Source organism: Leucoraja erinacea, chromosome 17 (assembly GCF_028641065.1).
Source record: "Leucoraja erinacea ecotype New England chromosome 17, Leri_hhj_1, whole genome shotgun sequence".
Classification (NCBI taxonomy): Eukaryota; Metazoa; Chordata; class Chondrichthyes; order Rajiformes; family Rajidae; genus Leucoraja; species Leucoraja erinaceus.
The window spans coordinates 21,687,211-21,699,683 of NC_073393.1; the positions used below are offsets into that span (position 1 = coordinate 21,687,211).

The 12,473-nt window shown below is 46.5% G+C and overlaps 1 protein-coding gene across 1 annotated transcript; it reads right to left on the bottom strand.

The window, feature by feature from the left end:
* Positions 1–6,291: 6,291 nt before the first annotated feature.
* LOC129705308 (CKLF-like MARVEL transmembrane domain-containing protein 3) lies at positions 6,292–11,494 on the bottom strand. The gene is made up of 4 exons (XM_055648822.1): positions 11,297–11,494; positions 8,563–8,721; positions 7,733–7,828; positions 6,292–7,087 (listed from the first exon to the last, which is right to left on the bottom strand). Exons 1-4 carry the CDS (start codon positions 11,363–11,365, stop codon positions 6,983–6,985), a joined length of 429 nt encoding a protein of 142 aa, XP_055504797.1. The 5' UTR covers positions 11,366–11,494; the 3' UTR covers positions 6,292–6,982.
* Between the last annotated feature and the right edge of the window lie 979 nt (positions 11,495–12,473).

The following is a 12,473-nucleotide window of genomic DNA, read 5'->3' on the forward strand; positions in this document are numbered from 1 at the left end:
GTGAAAGCACACATCTCCAGATTCTGGAACAGTTTCTTACTAGCTGTTAACATAGAAACATAGAAAATAGGTGCAGGAGGAGGCCATTCGGCCCTTCGAGCCAGCACCGCCATTCATTGTGGTCATGGCTGATCGTCCCCTATCAATAACCCGTGCCTGCCTTCTCCCCATATCCCTTGACTCCACTAGCCCCTAGAGCTCTATCTAACTCTCTCTTAAATCCATCCAATGACTTGGCCTCCACTGCCCTCTGTGGCAGGGAATTCCATACATTCAAAACTCTCTGGGTGAAAAAGTTTTTTCTCACCTCAGCCTTAAATGACCTCCCCTTTATTCTGTTATCAGGCAACTGAACCATCATCCTATCACCAACTAGAGAGCAGTCCTGAGCTACCATCCATCTCATTGAAGACCCTCGTACTATCTTTAATAAAACGTTACCGGACTTTATCTTGCACTAAATGTTATTCCCTTTATCATGTATCTGTACACTGTGGACGGCTCGATTGTAATCATATATAGTCTGTCCGCTGACTGGATAGAATGCAACAAAACGCTTTTCGCTGTACCTTGGTACACGTGACACTAAACTAAACTAAACCAAACTAAATTACCTCTGGCCAGTATTTGCAAGATTTGCAGAGTTGCAGAGTTGATGGATTTCAAAAACAAACTCGCTAACACGCTTCCTGTGTTATTCTGTCTAATTTTCTCATTTTTGTAGTACTGAGGTGTGATGATTTGAGTCAATGAGTCACACAGAAGGGCATTTGGCCCATCAAGTTTCTACTACTTCTATTAAGACCCCAATCCTACCCAAACTCAGTTTATGTCCCCCATCCCCCCCATAGTAGGTCGATACAGTGATGCAGCAGGTATATCCGCTGCCTCACAGCGCTGGACACCCGGGTTCCAACCTGACCTTGTGTGCCTTTTGTCTGTGTGGTGTTTGCACATTCTCCTTGTGACCGTATGAGTTTCCTCCGGGTGCTCCGGTTTCCTCCTACATCCCAATTTACAGCACCAACAGCCAATAATCTTTTAGAGTCCTAGTACCATACAGTACGGAAACAGGCCCTTCAACCTATCTTGCTCATGATGGTCAATATGCCCTATCTAAGCAAGTCCCACCTGCCTGCATTTGGCCCATATTCTTCTTAACCATACCTATCCTTTCCTATCGTTCAAGTTCAAGTTAGTTTATTGTCATGTGTCCCTGATAGGACAATGAAATTCTTGCTTTGCTTCAGCACACAGAACATAGTAGGCATTTACTACAAAACAGATCAATGTGTCCATATACTATAATATAAATATACACACACATGAATAAATAAAATGATAAAGTGCAAATAATAGATAATTGGTTATTAATTATCAAAGTTTTGTCCGGGTCAGGTTTAATAGCCTGATGGCTGTGGGGAAGTAGCTATTCCTGAACCTGGTTGTTGCAGTCTTCAGGCTCCTGTACCTTCTACCTGAAGGTAGCAGGGAGTTGAGTGTGTGGCCAGGATGGTGTGGGTCGTTGATGATACTGCCAGCCTTTTTGAGGCAGCGACTGCGATAGATCCCCTTGATGGAAGGAAGGTCAGAGCCGATGATGGACTGGGCAGTGTTTACCATTAGTCATTGGAGACCCTCGGACTATCATTAATCAGACTTTGCTGGACGTTATCACATACTAAATGTTATTCCCTTTATCCTGCATTTATACAGTGTCAACGCTTGATTGTAATCATGTATAATCTTTCCACTGACTGGTTAGCATGCAACAAAAGCTTTTCACTGTTCCTCGGCACACGTGACACTAAACTAAACTATCCGTGTAGCTATCCAAATGTCTCTCAAATGGTGTTATACTACTTTCTCTGGCAGCTTGTTCCATATATACCCTCTGTGTAAGAAAGCTGCCCCACAGCTTCCTATTTAATCTTTCCCCTCTCACCTTAATGCTGTGCCCTCTATTTCTGGATTCCCCCACTGGTAGTAAAAAACACTGGGCATTCACTCTATCTATTCCCCTCATGATTGTATGCGCCTCTATAAGATCACACCTCAGCCTCTTACATTGAGGGGGTGGGGGGGAGAACCAAGGAGGGCCTGCTGTAGGATACATTGTAACTTTGTCACTGCCCTTTATGTGGCCACTCTTTGCATACCTTTGTTGTGCAAAACAAAGTATATTGCTGTGACTCGACAATAAAGCATCATTCATTTCAATAAATAAAGTCCTAACCTGCCCAACCTCCCTCTGTGGCTCAGGCCCTCGTGTCCTGATAAATTTTCCATGTACTTTTTCTCTAAACCCTTTCCAGCTTAATAACATCCATCCCACAGCAAGGTGACCAAAACTGAACATGATGAAGCAATGAGCAAAAAAACGTAAAGTGCTGGAGTAACTCAGCGAGTCAGGCAGCACTTCTGGAGAACATGGATAGGCCACGTTTCGGGTCAGGACCCTTCTTCAAACTGCCCGACCCAGTTTCTCCAGCACTTTGTGTTTTTTTGCACAAGATCCCAGCATCTGCAGTTCCTTGTGAAAGCAATGAACATGTTTAAAAATGTTTATTCAATTTGGATCAAATGCCAAGAATAAGTAATGTATAAATACAAATACCGCGAAATGGCATGATACAGGAAACTGGGCAGAAAGTGGACAGAGCAGAAGGGAAAAATATTCCATCTGTTTCCTCAAAAAGGAGCTCTGCATTTTACGCAGGTTTAACTCTTCATGGTAACTGCTGCCACTTCAAATGCAGTGCTGGCAAATACAATGTTAAGGGCCTGTCCCACTATCGTGACCGTTATAGGCGACTGCTGGCACCCGTGATGGGTCGCCGAAATTTTCAACATGTTGAATATTCAGCGGCGACCAAAAAGACTCTGGTGACCTCTCACGGCCACAGGAGACCTCTTACGACCATACAGGCTGTACGGTTGTGAGACGTTTCCTACGGTCATGAGAGGTCACCCGCGACATGTCGCCAGGGGTCTCCTATGATCGTGAGAGGTCTCCTATGGTTGTGAGAGGTCTCCTATGGTCTTGAGAGGTCTCCAAAGAGTTGTAGCGACTTTCTGGTCGCAGCTGATTTTTCAATGTTGAAAATTTTGGTGACCTATCATGGGTGCTGGCAGTCGACTGTAAAGGTCACGTAAGTGGGACAGGCCCTTTAGTTTTCATTTTGAGGGGATTAGAATATAATAGAATCCGAGGAGGGATATACTGGTGTTGAAGAGTGGAACATGGGATGTTGTCTTTGGGAAGTGGGAGGAAAGCAGAGCATCCGGAGGAAACGCACGCGATATAGTCACAGGGAGAACAAGCAAACTCCACACAGACAGCACCACAGGTCAGGTGCTCTTACTTCCAGGAAGGACACTGCCTTCTTGGGAAGATCAGTGGCGGGAATAGAGGCAACCTTCGCCCATCCAGGGCAGACCAAAGCCAGTATTCAAGGGATTCATGTTCCTACGCTGACCAGCCCCTCCTGTGGGGTGAGGAGGGTCGGCTGCCGGCTCAAAGGTCAAGCCCTCACCGGGGGCACCAGGGCAAGGATGGCACGGTGGCGCAGCAGTAGAGTTGCTGCCTCACAGTGCCAGAGACCCAGGTTCGATCCTGACCTAGGGTGCTGTCTGTATGGAGTTTGCATGTTCTCCCTGTGACGGGTGTGGGTCTTCTCCCAGAGCTCCGGTTTGCTCCCACATTCCACAGACGTGCAGGTTTGCATGTTAATTGGCTTCTGTACATTGTCCTTAGTGTGTAGGATAGAACTAGTGTATGGGTGATCGCTGATCAGCATGGACTTAGTGGGCCGAAGGGTCTGTTTCCACGCTGTATCTCTAAACTAAACTAAACTAAACTAAACTAAACTAAACTAAACGAAACAAGCCCCATGAGCTCCTCCAGTGCATTGTACGCCCTCTCAAGGCACCAGTATACACGGGTTAATGTTCAGAATCTATCTCCCAATCAATATCACTAAGTAATCATCTTACGATCTTCACATTGCTGCAGGTGGATTTGCTAGAACACGTAAAACAGGCTCAGGACTCCTTCAAGTCAAGTCAAGTTTATTATCGTTTGTACAAGTGCGAGGAGGTGCAGTTTAGTTTAGCGATACAGTGTGGAAACAGGACCTTCGGCCCACCAAGTCCATGCCGACCAACGATCACCCATGCATTAGCACGATCCTACACACTAGGGACAATTTTACAGAAGCCAATTAACCTAAAAACCTGCACATCTTTGGAATGTGGGAGGAAAACAGAGCACCCGGAGATAGTCCACGCGGTCACAGTGAGAACGTGTGAAGACGGCACAGACAGCAGCCGAGGTCAGGATCGAAGTCATGTCTCTGGTGCTGTGAGGCAGCAACTCTACCGCTGCGGCTTGGTGCTGCCTCAATTGTGCCGTGCCATTGCAGGTACAATGAAAATATTACTTGCAGCAGTATCACAGGCACATAGGCTCAGACAACACACAAAAAACATAAATTATACATACATTCTAACGACAGAAAAAATAAAAATATCGTGTAAAAAAATAAGACATTAGTGGAAATGAATAACAAAATCAAGTCCACTGTAGTGGAAGAGGTGCGTAGTGTTCCGTTGCTGAGGTGGGATTAGGGTTGTGCGGGTCGGTTCAAGAACCTGATGGTTGGAGTGAAGTCGCTCGTTCCTGAATCTGGCGGTGTGGGGCTTCAGGCTCCTGTACCTCCTGCCCGACACAGTAGCGGTGAGGAGAGGGCACAGCCCGGATGGTGGGGATCCGTGATCATACTTGACGCAGCGCCCGGTGTAGAGACTTTAGATGGTGAGAAAGGCGATGCCCGTGATGGACTGGGCTGAGTCCACCCCTCTCTGCAGCCTCTTGCAATCCTGTGCTTTGGAATTGCCAAACCAAGTCATGATGCAATCAGGCAGGATACTTTCTGGTGTTTAAGATGGAACTGCAGATGCTGGAAAATCGAAGGTACACAATATTTCCTTCGCTCCGTAGATGCTGCTGCACCCGCTGAGTTTCTCCAGCATTTTTGTGTACCTAGGATACTTTCTGGAATGCTTTGTCGGGGTTTGTTAGAGCACTCAGTAATATGCCATATCTCTTCACATGATTGCAGCAAACCCTTGGAAAAATGGACCATGGGAAGAGGGGGATGGTGTCCGTAATTGCCAATTGACCGCTATAACCGAGTGAGGGGGAAAAATTTAATCCAAGGCCGGGAGGGAAGCGTGCTCATCCAGTCAGTGGAAAGACTATGCATGATTACAGTCAAACAGTCCACCATGTACAGATAAGTGATAAATGGTGCAACATTTAGTATATATTAAGTCTGATAAAGACCAATTAAAGATAGTTCAAAGATTCCCAGTGAGGTGGGTGGGAGTTGAGGACGGCTCTCTAGCTGACGAGAGGACTGTACAGTTGCCTGATAACAGCTGTGAAGAAGCTGTCCTCAAATCTGGAATATTTCCTCACCCAAGTTTGTCCTACCACAAGTTTAGCTCTGCTGCAAGTTAACATGTGCTTTATAGCTTTGCAAACTGATTAGTTTAGGCTTCTGTTTATTATTGTTACGAGGTATATAGTTGATCCCTGGGACACCTCACTATTTACAGATAGCTTATTCAAAATTGTCCCACTGATCCCAGCACTCTGTTTTTGGTTAGTTACCCACTTCCATATCAAATGCAATTTACATTTCCCACCCCTGCCATCATACTGGATATGGAATGGCTGCCCTGTTATTGTCCTTTGCATTGCAACAATGACTGCACCCCGGTAGTAACTCGCAGGACCAGCGACATGAAAATCCATGTACCAAATATTACTGATTATTACTTTACTGTATGATTATTGTATATTTATTTGTGCAGTATTGTGTTGGTGGGCCTGTTAAGCTGCAGCAAGTAAGAATGTAATTGTTCCGTTGCTGGTACATATGACAATTAAATACTCTTGAACTTTGCGTCAATAACACAGTGGTGCAGCGTTAGAGTTGTTGTCTAACAGCGCCAGAGACTCGCCTTCGATCCTGTCCTTGGGTGCTGTCAGTATGAGGTTGCACGTTCTCACTGTGACCACATGGGTTTTCTCTGGGTGCTCCGGTTTCCTCTCACATCCCAAATACATGCAAATGGTTGGTAGATTCATTTGCTTAGGTAAAATTGGCCCTAATGTGTAGGTTAGAACTAGAGCATGGCTGATTGTGGTTGGCATGGACTCGGTGGGCCAAAGGGCCTGTTTTCACACTGCATTTCTAAATCTAAAACTAATGACAAAATAAGAATTTGGCGATTGTTTTATTGAAGCTGCAACATGTTTACAGTGTATACCCAAGTTACGTCAGTGTGGCTGACTGGAAATTCCCCATTACCAAATTCACAAATGACTCACAAAAAATTTAAATTTCCAACATAAAAATGAATTCCTATGGAATTTAATTAATAAAAAAAGCAAGAATAGTGAGAGAAACAACAACTCGTGTCATTTCTATTTCCCCCTTGCACCTACATTCCTTCCTCGTATCTTCACAATTTGCAACTATTCAATCCTTTTGTCTCGCACCTTCTGCTTTACATCTGTGGCTTTTGTCCAATCATCAGCCGATCAAAAAAACGTCCTCACCTGTACCAACCCTATTATGTGGCAGGTAATTTAGAGGGACATGGGCCAAATGCGGGCAGGTGGGATAAGTATAGATGGGGCATCTTGGTCGGCATGGATGAGTTGGGCCGAAGGGCCTGTTTCCTTGCTGTATGACTCTACAACTCGATGAATGCTGTTCTGATAACGTTCGATGAGAGGCTTTACTTCATGTTGAGGTGGTAAAGCACGCGCCCATCGTCAATTCCAAGGAGGCCCAAGAGAAGATCACAGAAAGTTTCAGAAATGCAGTGATGAGTTGAGCGTGGTGTAGAAGGGGCTGAAGGTCCATCAGGAGATGAGTCAGAAGGTCACGTTACTGGACACGCGTGACTATCTGGCTGGTACGCTTGTGGCCTTTGTTTGGTTGAATGTTATGAGGCTGAATATTACGTACGTGTCAACTGCGTAGACTACGACTCCGAGGAACCCAAAGACCTGGAGATAAAATTAGACAGAAGATGGTTAGCATCTAGAAAGACTCAGAGCCTTCGTTATTCTCAGCCCTAAGGTCTTCTCAAGCTGACAACTCTCCAACGCTGAACATAGAACAGTCCAACACAAGGCCAGCCCCTTTGGCCCAGAGTGTCCATGCTGACCAAGATCAAGATCAAGATACAATTTATTTGTCATTCACCATTAAGCCAATTTAAACTAATTAGTTTGGTTTGTTTAGAAATAGAGCATGGAAACATGCCCTCTTGCCCACCAAGTCCGCACCGACCAAAGATCACACTAGTTCTATCCTACACACAAAGGACAATTTACAGAAGCCAATTAACTACAAGTCCGTACGTCTTTGGGGCATTGGAGGAAACCAGAGCACCTGGAGAAAACCCATGTGGTCACGGGAGAATGTACAAACACGGTGCAGATAGCTCATGTAGTCATGAACCAACCCGGGTCTCTGGTGCTGCGAGGCAGCAGCTCTACCCGCTGCGTCACCGTGCCACCCACCAGGCGACCGGGCTTAGAGGGAGAGGTGCGAGTGAGAAGGTGAGAGGACAGGATGGGAGGTCCAGTGGTCAGTTCCACCAGAGGAAGTCAGTCACGCTGGGAGAGCACATCCCCACCCACACTCACCGAGCCGGTGATGATTCCCGCTGTGGTCCTGAGGACAACGGCCGCGATACAAATAACCAGCAGGAACAGGGCCGCAAACGCTGAGTTCACAGAGTCCTGAAAAACAGACACAATTTTCAAATAAATTAATCTGTTTTTCTTCTCAAGGTGAGGCCTGTTTATCCCTGAAGCACAAAGACCTTCTAGTAGGAAGTTTCTGCATCGCACACTCCAGGAAAGCTACATCATGTTCTCTCTACATACCCCCATCACACACTCCTGGGGACAGGCACAGAGTGAAGCTCCCTCTACATACTCCCAGGGTCAGGGGTCAGACACACTACCATGGTCAGGGGTCAGACACACTCCCAGGGTCAGGATCAGGGGTCATACACACTCTCAGGGTCAGGGGTCAGACACACTCCCAGGGTCAGGATCAGGGGTCATACTCTCAGGGTCAGGGGTCAGACACACTCCCAGGGTCAGGGATCAGACACACTCCCAGGGTCAGGGATCAGACACACTCCCAGGGTCAGGGGTCAGACACACTCCCAGGGTCAGGGGTCAGACACACTCCCAGGGTCAGGTTCAGGGGTCAGACACACTCTCAGGGTCAGGGGTCAGACACATTCCCAGGGTCAGACAGAGTAAAGCTGCCTCTACATATTCCCATCACACCTTCAAAGATCAGGTATGGAATTGGTAAACCACAATTATCTTCATTCATCTCACATGTCCAACGTTCCCAACCCTGTCCTTCCACCGCCCCACCGGATGTTTCTCACGACGCGATCTCCCTTTAGTCGGGTCTCGGGCAGCTCGCCCCATTGGGCTGGAGTGCTCGCGCTTACCATCAGCGGCCAGAAGAGCTGGGTTATCTTGGAGTCGAGCTTGAGCAGATACAGGAGGTAGAAGGCCAGCGTGATGAAGATCTCCATGAGTGGAACGGCCAGGAAGGCCCCAGAGAATGATGAAGCAGCAAAGCAGACAAAAACCACAAAGGCCACAACCTTTGAATATAAACACAAACACAAGAACATAAAGCCCTTGGTAAAGCACACTGGTCTCCCAATATCCCCGTTGCTCTCCTCCATAAGACTGTAAGACACATATGAGACGAGTTTTGACCTGAAACTTCACCCATTCCTGCTCTCCAGAGATGCCTCCTATCCCACTTACTCCAGCATTTTTTTAAATCTATCTTAGACATATATGAAACCATAAGACATTAATCATGTATAGTATTTTTGCTGACTGGATAGCATGCAACAAAAAAACGTTTAACGCTCCCTCAGTACACCTGACAATAAGCTAACCTGTAGGAGCAGTATTAGGCCATTCGGACCATCAAGTCTACTCCACAATGAAATCATGGCAGATCTATTCTTCTCTCTCAACCACATTCTCCAGCCTTCTCCCTATAACCTTTGATACCTTTGAGGAACAAAAGATCAAAGGGTCCTGGGGGGGGGGGGGGGGGGGGGGGGGGGGGGGGTGGGGGGGGGGGGGGGGGGGGGAGGGGGGAATAGAGGAGGAGTCAGCATGCTTTGTAACTTTGTCAGTGCCATAGGTGGCTGCTGTTTGTATACATTGGGTTTACAAGCTAAGAATTTCACTGTGCCTAGTCACATGTGACAATAAAGTTATCCATAAAGTATTCTATTCAATTCTTTCCTAATCATGACTTCCTCTCTGGGATGACCTCCCCCAACAATGTCTACACCCGACAAAGCATCCTATCAGGATGTATCGCAGCTTGGTTTGGGAACAGCTCTGCCTAAGACCACCAGAAATTGCAGAGTTGTGGACGTAGCCCAGTCCATCACGCAGACCAGACTCACCCACCATCGACTCTATTGTAATCATGTATTGTCCTTCCACTTTTCACTGCACCTCGGTACACATGGCAATAAATTAAACTCAAATCTACAATTGGCTTTCCAAATGTGTCCTAAATGTTGTTATAGTACCTGCCTCAACTCCTTCTCTCGCAGCTCAGTCCATATACCCACCACCCTATGGGTGAAACATGTTTCCCCACAGGTTCCTATTAAATCTTGCCCCTCTCACCTTAAACCAATGTCCTCTGGTTCTTGATGCCCCTGCTCTGGGTAAAAGTCTCTGTGCATTTCCCCCCCTATATATTCCACTCATGATCTTATCCACCTCCATAAGATCACCCCTCAGTCTTCAGCACTCCAAGGAATAAAGTACAAGCCTGCGCAATTTCTCCCTATAGCCCAGGCCCTCGATTCCTGGCACCATCCTTGTAAATCTTCTCTGCACCCCTTCCAACTCAGTGGCTTCTTTCCTATAGCAGGGTGACCAAAACTGAACACAACACTTGTTTAGTTAGGGCTGTGATGTGGTGAGAAGGGGTTGAAACAGGCAGAGGTGCGGGCTTGGATGAGGCAAAACACAAAAGGAGTTGACAAAGTTTGATAAGAAGGAACCTTATGACCTGGTGAACTGCAGATGCTGGTTTATACCAAAGATAGACACAAAGTGTTGGGGTAACTCAGCGGGTCAGGCAGCATCAGAAAATGAAGACACATTAAAAGCAAAGATCTTATAGCTATAAGATCTTTGATTAAAAGATAAAGGGAATTGCAAATTGATTGAGACTGGATAAAAATGATTGATACCTTTCCCTGAGGCACACAGGATTTTACGACAAGGCAGTGACTTGACAACATGGTTACCCAGACTGTAGAAACCAAAGATCTTAGAGCGAAGAAACAAGGAACTGCTTATGCTGGTTTACCAATTATATATAGTAAGTGCTGGAGTAACTCAGAGGTTCAGGCAGCGTCTCTGGAGAAGACGGATAGGTGATTTTTCGGCTCAGGACTCTTCTTCATACTGAGTCTGAAGACCTGGTTACTCCTGCACTTTGTGTTTATCTTTGGTGTTAACAAAGTTATTGTAGAATACGTATTTAAAGTAATCTATGGCGTGCAGCTGTTTGCCATGTGATGCAAACGGTAGAGACCAAGAGTTTATGTAGGAAGTCTGTATAAACAAACGCAAGTACCTAATATTACCAAGCTTCAGTAGACACGCCCAATTAGAACCAACAGCCAAAAAAAATGAAGAAGCCCTACATGTACACAATGTCAGTGCAGTCACCGTCTGACTCAGTGACCCCACACTTCTGACTCAGTGACCCCACACAACCCCCCACTCACGCCCTGTTTTGTTGCTGTTTTGAAAACTTCACATCCCGGTGATTCTTCCCTCTGCACTCCCTCTCTCCACACCACTAACACCCCCCTCCCCTCCCCTCCCCTCCCCTCCCCTCCACTGGACCCCCCTCTCTCCTGAGTCTGAAGAAGGGTTTCGGCCCGAAACGTCGCCTATTTCCTCCGCTCCATAGATGCTGCTGCATCCGCTGAGTTTCTCCAGCAATTTTGTGTACCCCCTCTCTCCAACTCGTCTTTTCCTCTCCCTCTCCAACCCTTTATTTTCTCTTCCCCCTGCTCTCTCCACCCCTTTCTCTCACTCTTCCCCTGTCCCTCTCTGTCTCTCTCTCTCTTTTTCTCTCCGCCCCCCCCTCTCTCTCTCTCCCCATTCACTCTCTCTCACCATCTCCAGAATCTTCAGCACACTCCGTTTGGATTTCACAAACGGGAAATTGACCTCTATGTCAGGCATGTTCTTGCTGTTTTCAGAGCGGTTCTGTATAGGGCAATCTGCAGTTCTTCGCAAAGATCCTATATAGGATCTTTGGTTGTTCGGGCTGAAACACTTCCTGAAATCTTTCTTGGCCAGCCCCGACCACCTCCTGTTGTAACAGCCAATCTCTCTGTGTCTGCCTTTGATTGATGCATCAACGTTAGTTAGTTACATTTTCTATGTAACTAACCGGGTTCTCCAGCTCTCTCCCCCAGGGGGCAGTAACAGGGGGGAAATACTTTAATTTCCTTCAACCCATTCACTTTATATCCTCTCACTCTAGAATGGTCACCAAAATAAACAGAAGAATTAGAATAACTAGCTGTAATCTATCGATTGTATGACATTGTTTCATTCATGTCGAGGCATGCAGCTTAGTGCAATGTATCCGGCTCAGACATTTCCGTCAGTCAGGCTTTTAAAAAGTCACAAACTTTCGTTTTCTCAGTTTTAGATAGAAAGGAGTTGGCAAGAGAGTCAAGAGTGTTTTATTGTCCTTTTTTACCGGAACAGAACAATGGGCAAGTCTGAAGAAGGGTCTTGACCCGAAATGTCACCCATTCCTTCTACCCAGAGATGCTGCCGGTCCCACTGAGTTACTCCATTTTGTGTTTATCTTCAGCATTCTTACTTGCAACAGCAATACAAAAGGGTTATGAACATAGTACCTAATAGATAATATAATAAACAAAACAAAACGTTCAATACATAAAAGTTAAGTTCATTTTATTGTCACGTGCACAGCGAAAAGCTTTTTTTGTTAGGTAGTCAGTAAGACGACGATACATGAATACAATGAAGCCGTCAAGCAACAAGGGCAGAGTCCCCCAGGTCCTCACCTTTCACCCCACCAGCCGGCAAATACAACACATAATCCTCCGCCATTTCCGCCACCTCCAACGTGACCCCACCATTCGCCACATCTTCCCATCTCCCCCCATGTCTGCCTTCCGCAAAGACCGCTCCCTCCGCAACTCCCTTGTCAATTCTTCCCTTCCCTCCCGTACCACCCCCTCCCCGGGCACTTTCCGTTGCAAACGCAAGAAATGCAACACCTGTCCCTTCACCTCCCCCCTCGATTCCATTC